This window comes from Brachycentrus maculatus, unplaced genomic scaffold, assembly GCF_059751285.1.
Source record: "Brachycentrus maculatus isolate JH-2025_06_01 unplaced genomic scaffold, ASM5975128v1 h1tg000172l, whole genome shotgun sequence".
NCBI lineage: Eukaryota > Metazoa > Arthropoda > Insecta > Trichoptera > Brachycentridae > Brachycentrus > Brachycentrus maculatus.
In genome coordinates, this window is record NW_028280925.1 from 1,402,536 (window position 1) to 1,424,827 (window position 22,292).

A 22,292-nucleotide genomic window follows, 5' to 3' on the forward strand; every position below is an offset into this window, starting at 1 on the left:
TAAAAATCGGTGGAAATTTTTAATGTCAATACACATTCTAAATATAAATTTACAACATCGAAACACCCTGTATATTTTCGTGATTGTATGTTTGTGATTTACGAGCTTGAACAATTTTACCCTAATCTGTGGGTTAAAATTTGAATAATTTCTTTATATGGAAATGCCAATGGAAAGTTCTAGAAGCTTATTTTATTTCTCGCGGGACAGTGTGCCATTTACTATTCATGATTTTCATGTCGCAACTTAAACAAGTTATAAATTTGTTTCAGGAAGCTGAAGAGGTTGAATCTTGGAGGAAACGACCTAAACGCCATTCCCCAGAAGTCTCTGGCCATATTGGACAATCTCAAGAAACTGGAGATGCAAGAAAATAAGATTACATCTATATCGGAGGGAGACTTTGCAGGTTAGATTCGAGATTTGCATATAACTAACTTAATACTTTAATACGAAAATGCGCGCGACTTCACAAGAAATTACAGTGAACTGATAATATTTTTGCCCGACATCTCTAGACTAAGTTACCAACTTCTGATGGCAAACGTCTTTGATTGTTGTTCTGAACAGCGTTTTTCATCGGGAATTTCAAATAAATAAATTCATTCGTTAACTTGTGCAAATTGTAATATAAACTGAGTATTGAATATTAAGGAATTTCTAAAAGATTTGCTATTTTTCTGAATTTAATAGGTGTTTTTTCATTTCAGTATTAAAGCCCTTGTTTTAAATTTTATTTTTAATTAATAAAAATAAATTTAATAAGGCTTTTTTTATTTATTTTTTTAAAAGAAAACTTTCAACACTCAACAATAATAAAAAAAATATATATATTCTGTAAGACAGGATATTCGATGGCGCGCAAATTTTTTTTATACCCAGGTAACATTTAAAGTAATTGAATTTTTCGCTTAAAATTTCATTTTTGTATAAAAAATTTCTTTAAATTAAATAAATGGTTTTGAAAAGAAAACAGTTATCAAAAGGTCAAATATGTTTCCGACACATATTGTAAAAAAATCAAATTCCAATACATGTCGTTAAAGACAAAATGTGCGCTAAGACACGTCTGGCTTCTCGCGCAGTTGGTCGTGTATTTTTGCGAGCATACCCTGAAGATATAAATATTTAGAATATAAAAAAAAACTATCGACATAAAACTTTATGGAGTTTTATAGAAATATTTTATGATATTGTTCCTGTTTCATGAAAACTTTTCCTTCCCAACGTGAATAGAAAATTGTATCATTATTCTTAAGTGTGTTATAAATACGAACCCTTAAAACGATATAAAATATTTTACGTCTTACAAACAAGCTAGAAAATGGCTTCAACATTTCATAACGAAATTCATCATATTGAAGGGTTATATCTAATAAAAAGTATTAAAACAGCTTTTTTAAAAGAGGTTTTGTAGAGATTAAACTATAAAATAATGGTGTTTTAGTAACATTTTAAGAAATCTAATTATCGTATTTGGCTGCCATGCTGGATTTCCATTCAATTTCTAGGAGGTTGAAATAAGTATCTCTAAGTGTTTTGTGGATTGAGGTATGTGAAAAATTAGACTACACCTTATATACATATCTGATAAACTTTTATATTGATGAAGATTATAAAGGCTGAGTTAGGGATAATTGAGAATATTAAGAAAAGTTCTTTAAAGTGGTATAAACATGTGGAGCGAACGGATAGTGAAAAAATGACTAAAAAAGTATATTTAGCAAATGTGAGTTGAAGAACAAAACGAGAAAGACCGAAAACGATTTGGCACGACAAGATCAATCAGAACCTAAAATCTGGTGGTGTCATAAGTCATGTATAGCTAGATGTGTGGATGTGAAGGAAGCTATGAGTGTATCTCAAAACAGAAGAGTGTGGCGTTCCACCTTCTCCTAAACGGCGTGATGGCAGTAGTAGTAGTTGATGTAGTACCTTATGCACCACTGGGTAAGGATGAAGGTTAGAAGAAAGCAATAAGTTTATCAATTTTTATTTAAAAAAATAATAAATTGTCAGCCTAGTATAGTATTTAAAAAATGCTGTTACTGAATTTGTCATTGGCAAAAAGGAACGCGTGAGAAAAGGAATTCGTATTTTCCAACTCCAAAATTATACAACCGAAGACGTTATTATTATTTTTAAAGACTAAGACGTAAAAAAATTTTCCTCGTTCTTACCGCTCGCAGCGATGTAAGATTGAGTTGAAAATTGTGTCCGTAATTAATGTTTACGTTTTTCTTTTTTCATTAAAAGGTCTTCGCAATCTGGATTCTCTGGGTCTTGCTCACAACCAACTCAGGGAGATACCCGGAAAGGTGTTTTCTCATCTCACTTTGCTTAACTCACTGGAGCTGGAGGGCAACGGACTCATCCACATCGATGAAGATGCATTCTACGGATTGGAAGGTGAGAAAAAACATTCATGTTTTGTATATCATTCATCGATATTGCCCAACTCACAGATTGACTCATTGAAATTGCTGCAACGTTTATATTATTTTTGATATCTCAACATAGATGATGAAGAATATGGAAGTGTAGGCATTTACGGGTATTACGACCGTAATAGACTGGTTTAAATGATCGCTTTACACACGTGTAACATTTACCGATTCTCCACACTACTCGAATTCTTGGAACTTCTAGATATATGGTTTAATTTCGTAACAAAGTGCTTAAATCACTAAATTTTCAATAAAGACATCTATTGGTGAGACGAAATGAACTTTTTATTGAGCAGAAACTTTTTCATTTGTATGTGAGGTCAGAATCCTGGATTTTAATCATTTACTTACATGAGAAACGCCAGAATTTTTTTTTTTTTTTTTACTCTAGCTAAGTTTTTAATTTGACCAATAAAAATAACTCCTATTTGGAGATACTTCAGATTTGTGAAGAAGTATTTGGACACACTCGAAAATGTTGTAAATTAATGTTTTGTGTATCATTCATCGAAATTGCTCAGCTCTCATATTGACTTGCCGGAATTGCTGGAACGCATATGTTTTAGAGTTCCTAGTTCAACCACTATGGCTACTGACACCTTAGCGCTGTCCGCGAGTAGAACAAACTCCAAATAAAGTTTCCATATTTATCATCTTCTTCCTGGCTGCATCCCAATTTATCGTCTTATTGGGAAAGCTTTCTTTGTCTTCGGGTTGTAGATCTTTCTGTCACGGGCAACGTCACCTAGACCATGCCTTCGAATCATGTTTTCTTTAAGCAGCATTTATGAACTCTTAAGTCTTCCTCCAGATGTCTTTCATGGAAGATCTATCTGTTAATCTATCATATTGCTATCTGTTGAACATAACAGCATTATATGCTACACGAAATATTGTTAATGGCGGACATCATGTTTCTTGACAGCTGGTGTTATTTACAAATTTCAATGTGTCTCACCGAAAAATTGAAATTACTTGCATATTTTTATTTATCTACATAAATCGAAATGTAACTGTCCGTTTGTTCAAAATCTTAAATCTACAGAGTAATTCACCAATATGTTTTGAAGTTGTTTATATATCTGGAACAGGCAAAAAAAATGCATAAAAAAATACGAAATGGCAGCGCCATCTGTTTAACGTAACAGTACACACGCAATTTTTGATATTGTTCCTGAGGGATAGCATGCTTTTTGACAGCGTTGCAGGCAGAAAGGATAAAACTTTTCGCGGTATACTTTATAAAGTTTTTTTTAATTTTCAGATTATCCGTTTTATAACATTCGTACTCAAAAACGAAATTCTAATTTTACATTCCTCTCATTCGTCGACTGAAATTGAATTTTAAATTGGTTTATAAATTTGAAGAAATGCGTTTAAAAGCCTTAATAAGCATGACCGAAACAAGGAAATTTTAATCAAACTCAATATTTTAATGTTTATATGAAAAATAAATTGTAGAATTTGTGTAGGTAATCAATATTATAAAGGCAATGTAATCTTGCAGTAGGAAAAAATATAATTTATTTTCATATACTCATAATATTGTTTTTTTTGGTCATAAATTAAAAAAGAAACATTTACGACGACCTCATGATTTTATATATATTTTATACATTTATTAATACGTATTCCTCTTCTTGTAATATTAAAATAACAAAGAAAAGTGAATTCTCGAAACTTGTGGACGAATTGTTAGAATGTGGTTATAAAAATCACGTTTTCTTGGCTAAAATGCCAAGACAACCTGCAAAATACAAAAAAAAAGAAATAACGAAGGCAAAGAAAAGAAGGCGAATGAAAAGAAATAATAATGAAAAGTATAAAAAATCGCACTTATTTACTGATTAAAATAACCGCAGAGCAACGTTTCAAATATAAAACTGACCCTTGGAAATAGTTAAAATAGTGTTTTTTAAATAAACCACACCCCTAATTTTCGTAGGTCGGGATGGTAGGCAGTAAGTAGTAGGTAAAATCCATCATAATACAATACCATCTGAAAGAATTGCAAAAATTCCTAGAATCGCAGTATTTAGAGACATAAACCAATTCTATAGGGGGTGGCTAATGCATATGGACACGACTGTATATATATATATATATATATATACATATACATATATAAATATATATAAATATATATATATATATATATATATATATATATATATATATATATATATATATATATGTATATATATATATATATATATATATATATATATATATATATATATATATTTATAAATATATATATATATATATATATATATATATATATATATATATATATATATATATATATATATATATATATATATATATATATATATATATATATATATATATATATATATATATATATATATATATATATATATATATATAAATATATATAAATATATATATTTATATATATATATATATATATATATATATATATATATATATATATATATATATATATATATATATATATATATAATATATATATATATATATATATATATATATATATATATATATATATATATATATATATATATATATATATATATATATATATATATATATATATATATATATATATATATATATATATATATATATATATATATATATATATATATATATATATATATATATATATATATATATATATATATATATATATATATATTTATACATATATAAAATGTGTGTTTATTTAGTATTTAAAAACTATCTATATTTTTGAATGCCAGTTATTCCCAGCCATGCGTCGCGATGGCTCATTCTGGTTAAATGAAGAAGAAAAAAATTAAACTCATTTTAATTCAATTCAAGTGTATATCAATTTACCAGCCTATGACTGTTTGTAACCCCTGAAAAAATACAGTCTCCAAACTCTTTTTCGTTTTTGTTGAGTTATCATCAAAATTTAATATTTTTATCTATTGTACATAGGTACTCGTACATACGAGTATAAAGAAAGATAAAAAAAATGTTCATAAATTTAAATATAATGAATAATAGGCGAATAAACTTGAAGAGATTTGAGATTTTGAACGATTTACTCTTTTCTTTTTTATTTATTTAGATAAGATAAGAGATATTTATTTAAGAATATTAAATGTAGTAAGGCTTCCAAGAAATATATTTATTTCTAAACTACATTATGATTCTTTACTTGGTTGCTATTTTAGTAAGGCGAATATTTACAAAAGCCTTGATGACTCGAGGCTTGATTTGCTCCGATGTTTGTTAACAAACGATTCATTGCACGTGTGTAAACAGTACCCTGGATGGGAAAGGTGAACGGTTTAAGTTGTTTAATGTTTAGAGTATACTTTCCTTTCTAATTTTCTCGTTCTATGCTCTCCGGATAGATTTCTTGGGATGCTGGATACTTCTTTGTTCCATGATAGATGTTTTAGAACAATAAAATTAATATTATTTATGTCTTTACTTCAAATAAAGCATGTTTATCGTGAAATTCTTGTCAATTCAAACAATATGTTTGAATTTGAACAGTATCAATATCTATAGTTCCAATTATTTAAGTATTGTGCTTGTCAATCATAGGTAGAATTGGTGAATGTTACGCATGTGTTAAGTGATCACTTAAACACACAACCTATGACGATTGTAAGCCCCGTAAATGCCCAGACTTCCATATTCTTCTTCATCTACATTGAAATCTTAAAAAATAATATGAAAAATAAGTCCTAATTACAGAGAATCCAGATTTGTTGACAAGTATTTGGACACACTCACACAAAATGTTATAATTAAAATAAAGCAACTTTCGTTTTTATCAGAAATAAGATAGCTTCCCAGAGCTGACGACCTGGTATTTAGCTAACTTATTGATTACTTTATATAACGTTCACCATTCTGCAGATTATTGAACATCCATATGGCATTATTTTGTTTAAGATGGATACCTATAACAATGCTGTTCGAATCATTTCATATTTTGTTTCAATTTCAATAGATTCAGAAGTATGGCTGATAGTCAAGCCACCGGTTGAAATTTTTGTGAAGTTTATATATAGCTTACTCCTACTGAACAAAAGTGAGATTTATTCCGAATCAGTTAACATATTTTTTAGGGGATAGAGCCTGAAATATTATAACTAATTTCAGGTACTTTATTTAGACCAGTTGATTATCAACAATCCATTATTATTTATTCTATTAGACAATTTCACTCTGAAATATTCATGGATGATATGTATCTCAACTTTAGATGAAACATCCACACATGTATACAAAGTGATAATTTAAGCCACCCGATGCCAGATCGTAAGCCCAAAGATGTTTAGACTTCAATCTTCTTTTGCCATAAATGATAGTTACTTCATATCGTGAGATAACAAATATAATATTGATAAAACAATCATAAAAGAATCCAGTGTCTGAACAAATAAATAATTTTAAAAAATAGCCAAGAATTTTTTTTTTACGATAATGCAAAAAATATCCTTATTGATTTACTTTAAATACAGTTTGTGTATACTATGAGTTTCTGTTAATATTATATCGTGGATATACTGGCTAAACTCCCTGTTTGAATAATCCCTGGTCTTTAAAGCTAAAAACCTGCACAAAATACCCGCTTTTAAACTAAATTTTGAATTTACTTTTAAAACTACATAAATATGACATTCAAAATTACTTAGTGTATTTTTCCAGTTTGAAGAACGTTGAAAACTTTAAAATATGCATCTTTATGTCTAATTTTCATATTTTCGTGTTAATGTTTTTTGCCAGAATTCCCACAATATATTAAAATAAAATATTAATAGAAACTTGTATTGCAAAAGTTCGTAATTCTTACCAATCAACGGATTGATTGAAAATTCCGATCATAGTAATTTCGTTGGCCTTACTCTTGTTTGAATTATATATGAATTCTACACGCTACACTTTGCCATTTGGTATATACCGTTTACTATGGCGCTTACACACATAATGCAGGTACGGGTTGACATGGGTCTATATTGACAGGCTCTAATGAGGATCGCTATTGCTAATATTACCTCCGACGAAAAATGTATAGTTAGTTACAGATTAGTTTGCAGGTTAAGAGTTCATTGTGTGCTGATCCGAAAATACTTCACTTTGTTTAATTAAGAAATGTTTTATAGCATTTATTTTTTGTACGTTAATTTCACGTTATTGCATTTATTTTATTTTATTTTCCTAAGTCATATTACAAAATATTTTTACATGTTACAAACTAGGTCTGCAGATTTTTTATACCAGTCACACGCTTCAAATGCAAGGTGTTAAAATTCAAGGCAATCCATGAATTATTTTAAGAGGTAACAAACGGACATTTACATTTTTGTTAAATCGATAACATTGTCACTGATCGATGCTCATATTAGCGGAATGGTGAACGTTACAAAAGTGTAAAAAGTAATCGATTGAGCTAGTCAAATGCAGGTCCAAGGCTCAGACTCTCATCTCTTTTTATATTAAAAAAGAACGCAATATGTTTAGTATCTAGTTGAGATACCTATAATATTTACATGTTATCCATAGGGTCAATAATTTGACGTCTGATATAATAAATAACAATGATATTACACTAAATAACTTACATTTCTCACGGGATTGTCGCTTTTGTGTCACACAGTATTCCAATCCACTTTCGTACTTAGCACCGCCATGAGTTAATCTCAATAGAGTTAATTCCAACTAAAAAGCTCCTGCACACTCTAAATTACGCTAAATGGATGTGGTTTTAGCACAAACAGGACTAATGTGGAAAAGTAAATGGAGGGAATACTCGTATTCAAAGTCCGTTGACTGTATTTATTTATTTCTCGTTTTACACATAATTACAATTTACAATAATGTGACCACACTGAGTATCACCGTACCGCGGGCACATTTTACAGTACATATTTATTTATAATACCGTATGTAAGCAAATCATTTGTGACATGCAATCAAATATGACACGGCCGAATCATGCGATATAGTAAGGATACATCCGCTTCCATAATTTTATTTTTAAATGAAAAAAAATTAAATTAATTGAAAATTTTACAGAACAGTTACATAAATACATTAATTTACGTAAGCGAGTAACACAAAAAAGGTATTTGTACCATTCTTCTTCTTCTTCTTCTTATTGTAGGCCTTACGGCCTGTTTTTAAGAGGGATTAGCCTCCTGCGACGTCGATTCCCAGCTATCGGCCCATCTCTTAGGTGGTCTGCCCGGGAGTCGTCTACCATGGGGTTGGTCGTACAATGCGATGTGGGGAAGTCTGGATGGTTCCATTCTCTTCACATGCGCATACCATTGTCTTCTTCGTTGCCTTCCCCACCTAACGACATCTTCGATCTCGCATATTTCCCTGATCTTGGCATTTCTCAATCTATCTCGAAGACTCTTGCCTGTTATGCTGTACCATTAACAGTACCATTACCTATACCATTACCATGTACCATTCCAGTTTCAAAATTACACATTTGTCATTTAATATATATACCTGAGAATTAATATAAATACCGGAAATTAATATAAATACCGGACGGGAGGGAGGAAAAGGGGAAAAGAGAAAGATCAAAGCTCAAGTCAAAGACTATCTATTTATGAACAGATCTTTAAACTACGTTTCATTATTTAACAATTTTGTGGATTATAATAACAGGTTGGAAAAATTTATTGCAAATTTATAATAATAACTGCCCAAAAGAGGTTTTCTCAGATGTGTTACTGTTTTGGATCTAAAAGTTCTAGGAACGTTCCCATGAAGTGTTTTAATTGTGATTTATGTACATACTTTTCTTGAGAGGTGCTTTCTTGTGTTATGTGAGAGTAATTCTGATATTAATATATAAGGACTGCTTTAGCACACAGTTGTTTGACTATCGCAAGTTGTAATTTGTTGGATATTTAGTTAGATCTGTTAACAAAATATTTTTTTCATCACAGATTTTTGAAAAACAATCAAACATAATACATTAGTTGTACCACCTCAACCAATAATCCCATACTGCATTCGTTTGAAAATGCCATAACTTGGTGAAACAATTGTCACAAAATTGATTATAACGTGTTTTTTTAATAGCAAAATGCAACGTAGTTGGTTGAAAAATCAGTGTTTGATTTAACATTTAATACAAAGATCTCTTGTTCTTTGACTTTGGTTTATTCTATATAAAACGTAAGTAACTTGGTTCCTTTACGCGAATGACTGCTTTTAAGGAGAGTCTTATATAGAATGCCACTTGCTATGCGCATATAAATATAAACGATTGTGGAATATTGTTGTCACCCCATTCCTCAAATAAAATAAATGAAAAAAAAACTTTTTGTAACTGTTTTATTCGTACGCAATCCACTTCTACTAAAAAAACCTTAACCAAGTATCTTTTTTTAATATTTTTTTTACCATCTCAAAGTATCTTATAGTCAGTTAATGTAACAAATTAATTCCTGGTGCATTGTTATTTTTCTCTCTTCAAAAGCAATATACGTAGTGCGCAAAACGAACAAATTCTTTCAGTAAAGTTATATTTAGTTTGTGAAGTATTGCTTTATCATGAAAGAAGACTTCTTCTTTATGACCCTTCGACTGTTGTTTTTCTTGCTGTAAGCTTTCTTTAGAGAAAGAAGAACAGGCAATGCATTTCAATTGTCGACATAACTCGTTCTAGCAGCGCTATTTGCAATCCCGTCAGTACTGTTTGTGCAATCCCGCATGAGACGGCTCAGTAAATCTTCTATTTTTCAACATCCTGTGGATTTGTTAGTCTCCGTTCTGCAGCATAGAAAAGTTTTTTAACCAAACCGAACAGCGGATTTTTATATATGTATGTATGTATATATATAAATATATATATATATATATATATATATATATATATATATATATATATATATATATATATATATATATATATATATAGGTATATATATATATATATATATATATATATATATATATATATATATATATATATACATATGTTTATATATATATAAATTCTGAACCAGTTAAAGTATTTTGTCGGCTCAAAGCTTTCCGTCCGCGGCTTTTTTAAGATTTTTTTTTCAATTTACTTTAAATTTTTCACTTCTTGAATGTTTTCCGCAGATAGTTTGTGGCACATTTTATAAAGTTTATAAATTTTTCAACTTAAGCTTTTAATAGATGTTGCATGAGATTTCTTAGTATTGAGTAAGGCATTTTAATGGAACAATAAATCAAGACACTTTAGTGATATCTTACAAGAGAAATGAAGAAAAATATACAAGTATGGACATTTTTAGGGTACCAATTTATATGTAGATATTACATGTAGTGAATTTATTCAAATTGTGTGATGAAGCGAAATCAAAAATATACTTTAAAAAATCAATGATGGTTTCAGCCTTATTTCATACGATCAGTCTTATCAGGAATCAGTGAAAAATTGTTTTAAGGAGTATCAAAGTTGAAGTTATCTTACGTAGTTAAACTTGACTTGTGAAGAATCCTACACTGGCGTATTTTAGCGTAAAAGTCACCTATTTATTTTTATGCTTGATATATACTTTTAGATACCCCATTTCACAAGTATATTATAATTTTATATACGTTATATATACGACCATTCCGTTATCGAACGAAACCTTGCTCCTTTATTATGAAGCTTTTACGGAATAACGTAATGTCGTAAGTTACTTAGCTCAAGCGGAAAGCGCTCAACAACTCAGATTTAACTGAACTTTATACAATTGCTGGCAACATAAAGCGGTAAAAGCTCATCAGGAAATCGGATATTCCGTCGGGAAATGCGATTCACTCTTGCGAACCGGGCGATATAAATCTCAACCCGGAAACGGAACTACTCGCCGGACACATTTGTGCTGTATTTCACGTTAATGATATAATTTGTTCACATTGCTAACGATAACTAAATGTTTCATGCTTCTTACGCAGAAATAAGCTACAATCAGTTTAAAATTACATTGATAAAGCGGAAAAACATACGTCAGAAAAATCGCATTCTGTTACGTAAGCGAGACAGAAACCGTGGCGTAGTTTGGTAGACGCTCGACTGCGAAATAAGCATCGCGGGTTCGATTTCTGCCATTTGTAAAGTGTATTCTTGAAATGTAAATTAATGATCAACCTGATTATTTGTGTTGATTTTTTTAAAATCACCTTTATTTAACATATCCTACATGCAGACTTACCTTTTAAATATAAAATTAACTAATTTTAAGTCTTTAATAAAATCATTATTTATCAATAATCCCCATTTCATATATCCTTCTTATAGACTAGCCTCTTAAATGTAAAACAAACTCAATTCATGTTTAGAGTAATTATAATTTATTAAAAATTATAAAGCTTTGTTTTCTAGAAATTAATAACTACGCAACAATTATTTCATACAAACGTTAAAGCTCAATTTTTTTTATTCTTATCATTATTTATTTACATGTTTAAGCCTGGACGCAAATGAACAGAATGTTAATTCAGGAATGAAGAACCTTCTTTCTGAATCGCCGGAAAAGCTTACAATTTTCTATCAAAGCAAACTTTCTGAATGATAAAGAGATTATTTTGTCGGGTCGTTTTGACAAAATTCTAAAAAGGTACTTCCGAAACAAGAATCTAAAATAAATTGAATTTGAAATATGACTTTGATTTATTCAGTATATTCCGGGCAGCGTTTATAATCTATAGTCTGCCTCTGTACTCAATGTTGAATTGAGAACATTAATTATTTCATTAATTGGTTTGAAAGTTAGTTTTAAGTACTATTATTCCATTATTAATTTTTAATTTTTTGGTAAATACTACTTATATAAAATATACTATAATATTTCTTATAATATATTGTGGCACTTGTTTCGATATTTTCAGCATCATTTTCATACACGGTGTTTAAAATTATTACGGAATGCCTCGAAACACGTGTCAAAATGAATTTTAAGGGAAAATAAAACGTCGACTTCCAGTATAATTGGAATCGCCACTTGTAAGCTTCATAAAACATTTTCCCACTTCGCGTTTTATCTCGTTTGTTCTGAAGCGGAATACATTGAATTTCGTTTAAACACATAATTAAAAAAAATATATCTGCTAGTTAAAATATTTGTAAAATCGAAAAATTTATAAAGTATCCCCATTTTCTCATTCCGGTGGAATTTCAACCCTTAATGCTTTTCTCGGGGTGTTTCCGATTGACAAATTGATGAAATGAAGTCATGAATATATCCGAAACCAGGTATTGGTATCCGTCAGGCACATTACCATATTTTAACTGGGTTTTCTCTTATTATTCAAGGCAGGTTTTTCGTTTTAATGGAGTATAAATGAATTATACTACCTTGTAGAACGAATTTTACGTACAAAGAGATATAGGGCAGGAAATGTAATAAAGTTAGGTCGTTAAAGCAAGGTTGGCGAATTTTGCATCCCCCGACGGAATGTTAATTCACTTACATTCAATTAACTGCATTTCCAATCGATTAACTATCAACCCTGTTCCACCCTATGACTTAAAATTTGACCCAATTCCAAATTTAGTATCTGAAACAATAATTACACAAACAAAACCTACAAACTTATCCATATAAATAAAAATGTGTACAGTTCTTCATTCTGTTAGCAGCGCCATCTGTTAACGTCACACCAACACACGTAATACTATTCATTGCTCATAGTGGACAGCATGCTTATTAACAAATGCTGTCACTTTTTCTTTCAGCGTTTTCGATTTCATTGTTGTTTCATTCATTTTAAATATTGTCATTGTGAAATTAAACATACCTACTAGTTATTTTATTTAAAGTTTTGGCATTTACTTTGTGGTAAGACATTAAAATTTAAAGTTAAAATTATTAAAAAAACAAGTGTTTTTTTACCAATTGAGAGAAAAAAACAAGTGTTTTCTTTAATAATACCTACTAGGATTGGGTTATATTTTTTTTCTTCCATTTAAGTATTTAATCTCTGCTTATCTCTGCAGGGAAGCGACGTGATAGTTTGATAGTTAGTTTTAATAAAAAAATATATAAAAAAATAAATCACTTGTTTTGTAAATTTTAAAATGTCAGTTCATAAAAAAATTGCAATAATTTACTTTGTCGATTTATTATTAATTAAATAAGCAGTAATTAAGGTAAAAAAAACATTGCCTAAATTATACGGTAAATAATTATTAAGGCCGTAAGTTGATCCAGTTCAAAATAGATGAAGTTATCTTCATAAAGTTACAATGCAAATTCAATTAAAATTTTCAAAGGACTGCCTAAATTTTATAACGATCTAACTTCTCCAATAAGTCAAGTAGATTAATAAACAATTGGGGTAAAACACGATACAAGGCAAGGTTGGCTAGGGGAAAAATAACTTTTTAGAAGTTACAAAAATGTAGTCTTACAAATGGAAGAAAGTGTTACTTAGTTCAAAATCTCAAATCATTAATCATATCTTGAGTGTGTCCAAATCTGGTTCGCCAATTACAAAAAAAGTTAATTTTATATTGACATCTCAATGGAAAGGAATGTTATATACATACATATAATAAATAATATAATAATATAAGATTTCCACCAATCGCAAAACAAAAATCCATAAATACTGTTTTTTTATTGGTCTGGGTGTAACCTTTGAAAACAGAGCCTTTGAGAGCTGTTATTTTTTAAAAGTGTTTTTCATAAACACTTATTATTTTGCAAATGTGGTAGAGGAGTACATGATTTTACTTAGTATGTACTTAAATGTGTATGAACAAATCAACTGTGTAAAGAAAAAGGGCGTTTACCACCAGATAAAAAATACAGTTTTTATTACTATTTACGTGTGTTTTTTTGTGTACAAATCCTTGTTAAAAAATCTGGGTTTTTTCCACAAATGAGTTATTTTTATACTGACCATGATACAAAGACGAAAAAGAATATGGAAATCTGGGTATTTAAAAGGCTTACAACTTGTCATAAGCTGGCTTAAGTAATCACTTTATACACGTGTAGCATTCACCATTCTACCCATGATTAACAACCGCTGTACTTAATTTTTCAGTACTCCTAGATATATTTATCAAAATCATGACACATTACATATGAATTCACAACAGCCAATCATTTGTTGTATTGAGAAAAACTTTATTAAACAAAGATCCTTTTATTTGTTTGTAAGATCCGAACCCCGGATTGTTTTTACACACCTACTGAAAAACGTCTGAAAACAACATATTATTTTTTAACTAGCTTGTAATTGTGTCGCCTACTTTCAAAATCCGCCAGATCCATGTAAGTCGATTTTACAAAAAATGCAAAATTCTCCGGGTAACCTTTATGTTCAAAAGATTTGTCTATCTTTAGATAAAATATTATGAAATAGAGAATTTTCCTATTTTTTAGAATTTTTTCCGTTATTAAAAAAAACACGAGGCACAAACTGATCAACTTAATTTTTGACCTATCACCAGAAAGCAAGTTCCATGAATATAGCGGAATTTGAAATACAACGCTGTTTTTTAAGTATTTTTTCGCAGGGGTTTAAAGTAAACAAATGTTTTAAACAATAAAACCCACAATTGGCATTCCGATAGAGTAATTATTTTTAAATTTTATAAAATTGGATCTGGCGGATTTTGAAAGAAGGCGACACAATTATTTAATTTATTATGAAGTTATTTTTAATCACAACATTTTTGAGTATGTCTAAATACTTACATATTTGTACACACTTAAAATATTGTGATTATTTATTTATTTATTAAGATAAACACGCAATAAAACAGATTTAAACCCAAGTCCAATTATTACAGTCGAAGTAAAGTCAACGGTATTGAACGTAATTTAATTGTCGAAATATTAAACTTAACTCGCGCTGGGTACCCAAGTTATCTCAAGTAATTTCCATGGCGAGATAGTACGAGAACGCATTCAATCTTATAATCCAAATTAAATCCAAAACATCATCTCGAAACTTTGAATAACTTCGTGCTGGTACGAGTACTATTATAACTGAGAGATGATCAATTTATTGGCGACATTTATGCTAACGAACTGCCCCGGTGCTAATAAATATGAATATTATAGGTAACTCAACTTAAAATTTATTGATTCAGCGTTTATTTTGTGGAATGAAATGTTGATTTTTTATATTTTTTTAAACACTTTTATAATACCACTTAATGAGTTTTACTTCATTACACACGACTAGTTTCTAAAACTACAGATGTTTTAAGTTTTTACATGTAGATGAAAACATCTGTAGTATTCGAAACTAGTTACGTATAACGAAATAAAACTCACTAAGTGGTATTATACAAATGTTTTTAATTTGTATAATTGAAATGAAACATTCATCGTTCCTCTTTATATGAAAGAAGTTGGGAGTTTGAGCATCCCAGGTCTTGCGACTTGGCATTTGGCTGGCATAAGAGATCTCTTTATACACTAGCGTTACGTTCACCATTCTGCCCATCATTGAACATCCATATTGCATTCTTGAAACCTGTATATATGCAATAGTTTCAGAATCTTACACATGTTCAAACGGAACAAGCTAATGATGGCGCTACAGACAGCCATACAATAGCAAATATCGTACCGAAAAATCATGTGTATCTAGATTGGTAACCGAACACAATAACCAGATAGAAGAAGGATGTGTATTCCACTTTCATAGTAATTGTTAATTCGTTTAAAATCTTAAGCCTTGTAAAGTAACTCATATATTCCTTTGAAATATCTCCGACAGGTACGACAGAGCTGTAATTGAAAAAAAAACATGATTTGAAAAAAAAATATGACTCCAATGGTAGGGACATCAGTTAAACCCGAATGTAAGATGCAATATTCTAAACATTGCTCTTAGTGTATTATTTTTTTACTATTCATTTAATATATTTACATTTTTATTTATAACATAATACATTTGAATCATTTATACATATGGAAAACTTTTATATTTCGATTCACTGTGCCTCTCCATAAAAGAGACAGTGCTCTTGAGCTTGGAGAGGGACTTACACTCGTGGTTTAATGTTATAATATTCTTTTATTTATTCTTTTATTTATTTTTTTATTCTTTATTCAAGATATAATATTCTTTTTTTGTATATTTTTTCAAGATTTAAATGCATAGAGCTTTAAGTTTTTTCTTAAGTATTTTTATATCATCTATTTTTTTATTTCTTTAGGGAGTTTATTGAAATGCTTGATTGCCAAATATTTGAAGTTTTGCTGAAATTGCTTGGTGTCGCATTTTGGAGTAAAAAATCGTTTGAGAATCTCGATGATAATTTTTTGTTAATATATTAGAAACCTCCGTATCTCTTTTACGGACCATAGCAACATACCGCTAGGCAACGTATGTTTTAAATCAATTTATTTACTTGTAGTGATTTCGAATAAGAGTAAATTCGATTATTTGATGAAAACATGATCAATATAAATTTTAATAATTTCAATTGTTGAACGCAAAGTCACTCAGTTTATCATCACAGGATAACTCGTGTTAAAATATTATTATCAAACGGCCTTAAATATATCGTGTAGACATAATTCCACAGACAGGATTGTAGGCTATTTGCCACTGAAACGATATAGGCTCAGGCTGGATTGAGAATTACATATTCAAATGTCGGGATTGGTATTGGCTGAATCGACTACGAATTTCTGTATTTACGTAGATGATACTGTTCTGTCGTATTGATTAAAACTAGGGAAAAGCAGTGTAAGCTTACATTATGAATATCTGAAAACCGTTCCCAGGCATCTAGTATTCACACACAAACATATATTATACATAAATGTATATTTAATGAAAATAATTGAAATTAATAATCGGTACAATCTGAAACCATTGACTATTTAGTAAAATGTGAAAATTCGAAATATTTTTAATGCCATATTTTTTGTAGGTGTAAAATAATTAAAAGTATAGCTAAAAAGCTTACCATTAAAAAATAAATATTTTTGTACATTAATTACATATGAAATAATTCGTGCACTATGGTGCGTGTATAGATTGAATAAGTTGTACACTGCTAATATGTACGAATTTTACTACTAACCCTTAAATCTTACCTCATGGTTTAAGGGTTAATGGCTTGGATACAAACAAAAGGTAAAACTAAATTCGTTTATTATTTAAATAAAAATTCTAGCAGAGTTGATTATTATATTAGAGCACTTTGTTTTTTCAGCAAAACAAAAAATGTTTACACTGTTTTGTCGAATGGATATTAAAGCTCGCTGCTCTGGGTGAAAGGCTTTCCTCGAATTTTCCGCCTCCCCTGAGAATACCGAGGGTAAAACAAACTGAAAAGTACGATAACGCAAACACATGTAGATTGGATTTCATACGGGGCATAGTAGCAATATTGACGTTTTGCTGTCGGTTTTGAAAGGTGTAAATTATATTTAGAAAGCATGCCTTTGTAAAACCTTTTAAATTCTGAATATTGATATTTGTAAAGGTCCTCACCAGAAAGTTATATTTCCAATATTGCACAAAAAATCATTTAAATGCAAATCTGTTCTATTTACTGTATTCTATCGAAATTTTAATTGAAGTTGCTACAAAACGTGACCAATCATGTGTTAAACTAATATTAAATCATTAAATAGCACCAAAACGTAAAAAAATTACAAGCTGGAGTTCCTGATTACTTAAAATCATTTACAATGGAAATGTAACGTTTTGATGAGTACCTCCACTTTTCTTGTTTCATAAAAGCTGTAAAACCACATGAAGCTTTAAAAGCACAGTTTAAAATGCTTTTCTAAAATTGTTGGTAGAAAATAATTTTATCAAAATAGTCACAATGATAGAAAATTTGCTTTAATCAGACGACATTTAATGTTACCGAAAAAAACATGTTTTGCTAATATCAAAGTTAAAGTTTAAGCTGAAAAAATACATTTATAAATCTATATTACATGATAACACAGTTTAAAAAGTTGCTCACAGTTTACAGTTTCGAATTCATAATAGCAAATAATATGATGTAAATATCCAGAATGCTAAACTGTTTTCTTTAATTAGACAACTTAAAATGAAGTTTTACTACAAGGAAGTTTTTGTTGATAATTAAGGCTGTCTGAGTACTATACTTTCGACAGTACATCACATGATCATGCCGTTAAAAATTTAATAGTTGAAAATTCTTGATAGCAAATAATATAATTTAAAAAATCTTTGCAAACGACTTCAACCTGTGATTGATGAAAATTAAAACATTCCGAGAAATAAAATTACGTTAGTACATAACTTTATGATACAGTTTACCATACTGCTTCTTGAAATTTCCTAATAATCATGTAAAGCAAAAGTCAAATACAAAAATGCTTTAATTTAATTATACGACTTAAGACTATACCTATAAAACTTTCAGTAAAAAATTAAGCTGTCTGAATAATCAACTCCCGTAAAGGCATCAAAATACATATTTAATAGTGAAAATAAAAATATTAATTTAAACGATTTTCCATTATACGCACTTGAAAAATAATAAATTTCAAGGAAAAAGTTAATCAGATAAACTTAGAGAATTAATTTGGTTAAACGTTTTTAATTTCAGTTTCCTTTAAGTTTTTTTATGTATTTCATTTTTCAAGGAGAATTCGTAATTTGAAAGGGTTTGTTAATTTTGTCTTTAAAGGTTTTAAATTATGCTTTAACTAAATAATAAATGGAAATAATCATCTTTGACTTAACTTCATTTCTTTCCCTTATCAGAAAACCTTAGGCTCTAAAATGAATTTTCTTCGTATTATCTTGATAGAAAATTAGATGAAGGCAAACTTTGGCTCATAAATGATTAATTATTGTTAAAATTATACATAATTTATGTGAACTTCTTCATTCATTTCTTCCAGGATCTCAATCGTGGCAGTCGAACGTACTAATCATTATATTCTCAAAGCATCCTGATGTCCAATATCCCTTTTGATTACTCTAACCAAAATTTTAAATTGCTGAACTATAAAGTCACCATTAAAGTTATGAAATACAATCAGTATTAATAAATTTTGATGTGAATCCAATGGTGATGATACAATGATACCTTTGAAATTCTTGAAAAAAACTAATCATATAAGCTAATTTATATACCTAGTACTTGTACCAACAACTTATTCATAAACATATCAATATAAGGAGTATTTATTTTATCGGATACTCGATTATTCACCCTTTATTTGAATTTTATATTTGATTTTCCGTTTAATAATAAAATTTTACTTTTTTTTAAAAACACAAAAAAAAATATTACTTTTATTATTATGAGTATAATCAGTCTTGATAATGTAGCGGTTAGCCTCGAAACTGGAAACACATTATAATTTAGTTTTAATAAAATATATATTGTGATTTTAAAACAAATTAACATTTTCATTATAAGATATTCTTTCCTTCGAATCATTCTGAGTATTCCAAGGAGTACGACTTGGCATTTGGCTAGCTTGAGTGTTCACTTTACTATATACACTGAATGGTGAACGTATCACAATTGTATAAAGTGATCGCTTAAGTTAGCCAAATGCCAGATTGTAAGCTCTTATTTCCATCTCCTTTTATAAAAAAGGGAAGAAGGCATATCAAGTTGAGACACCTTAAAACAAATATATTATTGATCTATTTTTTCTGTAATACATTATGAAAAGCGTATAAATGACTTAATAATCTCGAATATTTAAAATATAATATTTATAAAGTACTCTCCTTAGCATCCAGTGTTCACTTGGTGTAATACCACTTTTATTACACAAAGTGAGCAATGGATGATAAGGAGAGTGTTTTATAACCATACTACAAAGTTATTGATGCTCTTACTATCCAATTTTTTTTGGATGTCTTTAGTGAAGTTCTAGTGATTCAAGAACAATGTTTCAAAATTGGTTCATATATACTATATAGTATATTCATAACTTCCAAGAATTTGAATAGTGTGGTTGTCAATAATGGGTAGAATTGGTGAATGTTACACCTGTGTAAAGTGATCAAAAAACTTAAGCCAGCCTATGACAGTCATCAGCCCCGTAAATGCCCAGACTTCCATATTCTTCTCCATCTTTGATGAGATGTCAAAAAATAACATGGAAATAACTTCTGTAATTGGACATTATCCAGATTTATTGAACAAGGATTTGGACACACTGAAAATGTCATATAAAATAATTTATTTTCACTTTTATGTAAAAATTGCAAAATAAGCAAAAACACGACATTTTTTCAGATATCTTTTTATAAAAATCAAGCTAGTCAGCTTCCAATTCAACCAACTGAAAACTGACACCCTGATTAATGTTTGTTTCAGAAAACCTTCAGTATCTTCGTCTGGGAGACAACCGACTTCACATGATACCCTCAGACGCCCTGCGCCCCCTACACAGACTCCGTCACCTGGACCTTCGCTCCAATAACATCACAGTCATTTCTGAAGATGCTTTTACTGGATTCGGTGACTCCATCACCTTCCTCAATCTCCAGAAAAACAGGTGAGATGATATGGAAAATCACTGTTTACTTATTTTTTTCTGTAACTAATTGTATTAAAAAAAAGTATGTTGTACAATGGAGGTTGAAAAATCAGATAAATAGGATAGGTAGGCAGAAAGAATATAACGCCACACAAATCAGTCTGCAAACAATATTCACCTCTTTCGCATTCACACATCTCTTTACGCATACCTGCTGAAAATTTGGACTCCTCGGCTGTCCAAACTTAAAACACAGTGAGGGATTTTTTTTGTAAAACCATTTTTAACATTTTCGAAATAAGTAGAATCTACATAGTCAAAAAAAAAATAAAAAAATGTTCCTTACTGTGTTTTAAGTTTGGACAGCCGTCCTGTCCTGACCACTTTCAGGTGTTTGACATACTTGATCGTACCAAATTTTCCTCGGCTTTCCTTTACTCCTATTTCCAACTATATTCGCCTCATAAATTTGTTTAACTGTTCTTTCTTCGCTCATTCGATTCTAATGTTTAGTTTTATGTTATAATCCTATCATTAAACTGGACAAATATTTCCCATCCATTTTTTTTTCACTTATGAAGTTCTTTAAGTACGCATGAATATTTTTAATGTTTTATTTTCCTAATTTTTAAAATCAAACATGGGCTTGAATAAATTAATCAAAATACTTGAACATTGATCAGATATATATTTCCATGTATAATGTTAACAAAACGTGTATAATAATTTAGATCAGGGTCGGGAATTTATTTGGACAGTAGGACCGTTTTAAAAATTTATGTGCGAGGATAAACCGCCAAATAAATTTCCATATTTTAGTAGCCTATATTTTTGCAAAGTAAAAAGGTCGTTGAATTCTCATAGAAGCATAACGCAAAAACTTTATATTATGGGTCAAACAAATTATCGCGAAACGTGAGCTAAGTGCGAATATTGTAAATTTGAAATACAATTCAGAAATAAAATGTTTCAACTTGTGTTTCACGCAAATCCAACAAAACGAGGTAACTTACTAACTGTTGTCCGCCTCCATAGAGTAGTGGTTAGTGCGCTAGGCTACCATGTTGGAGGTCCCGGGTTCGATTCCCAAGACGTTCAAAATAAATGTTGGTGATTTTTTACTATAATATTTATTCAATACGACCCTGACCTAACAATCTTTGCCTCTTCCAAATTCATTCATCTGCTCATACATTATTAAAATTAACTATATGAGCAGATATATGAATGATAATAGTTCGTGTGACGTTTTATTATTTCTGTCTACTTCTGAGGGGAAGCGAGGTTGTGTTAATTTAGTTAATGTATCAATAAATACATCAATATTATTATTTCTCATCTCATTCTTATAGTATGTAAAAATCTGTAGGTTCAGATTAGTTTTAATCGTAACAATATAATA

At 29.5% G+C, this 22,292-nt stretch overlaps 1 protein-coding gene across 6 annotated transcripts in view; it reads left to right on the top strand.

Annotated features, from left to right (window-relative positions):
• LOC148308276 (uncharacterized) overlaps positions 1 to 22,292 on the top strand; it is a 167,235-nt gene that overhangs the window by 132,622 nt on the left and 12,321 nt on the right. For all 6 annotated transcript variants that reach the window (XM_088262009.1, XM_088262003.1, XM_088262004.1 and 3 more), the window contains exons 6-8: positions 273 to 409; positions 2,257 to 2,409; positions 20,728 to 20,908. In XM_088262009.1, the coding sequence (XP_088118135.1) occupies positions 273 to 409; positions 2,257 to 2,409; positions 20,728 to 20,908 (471 nt within the window). The remainder of the gene's footprint in view (positions 1 to 272; positions 410 to 2,256; positions 2,410 to 20,727; positions 20,909 to 22,292) is intronic.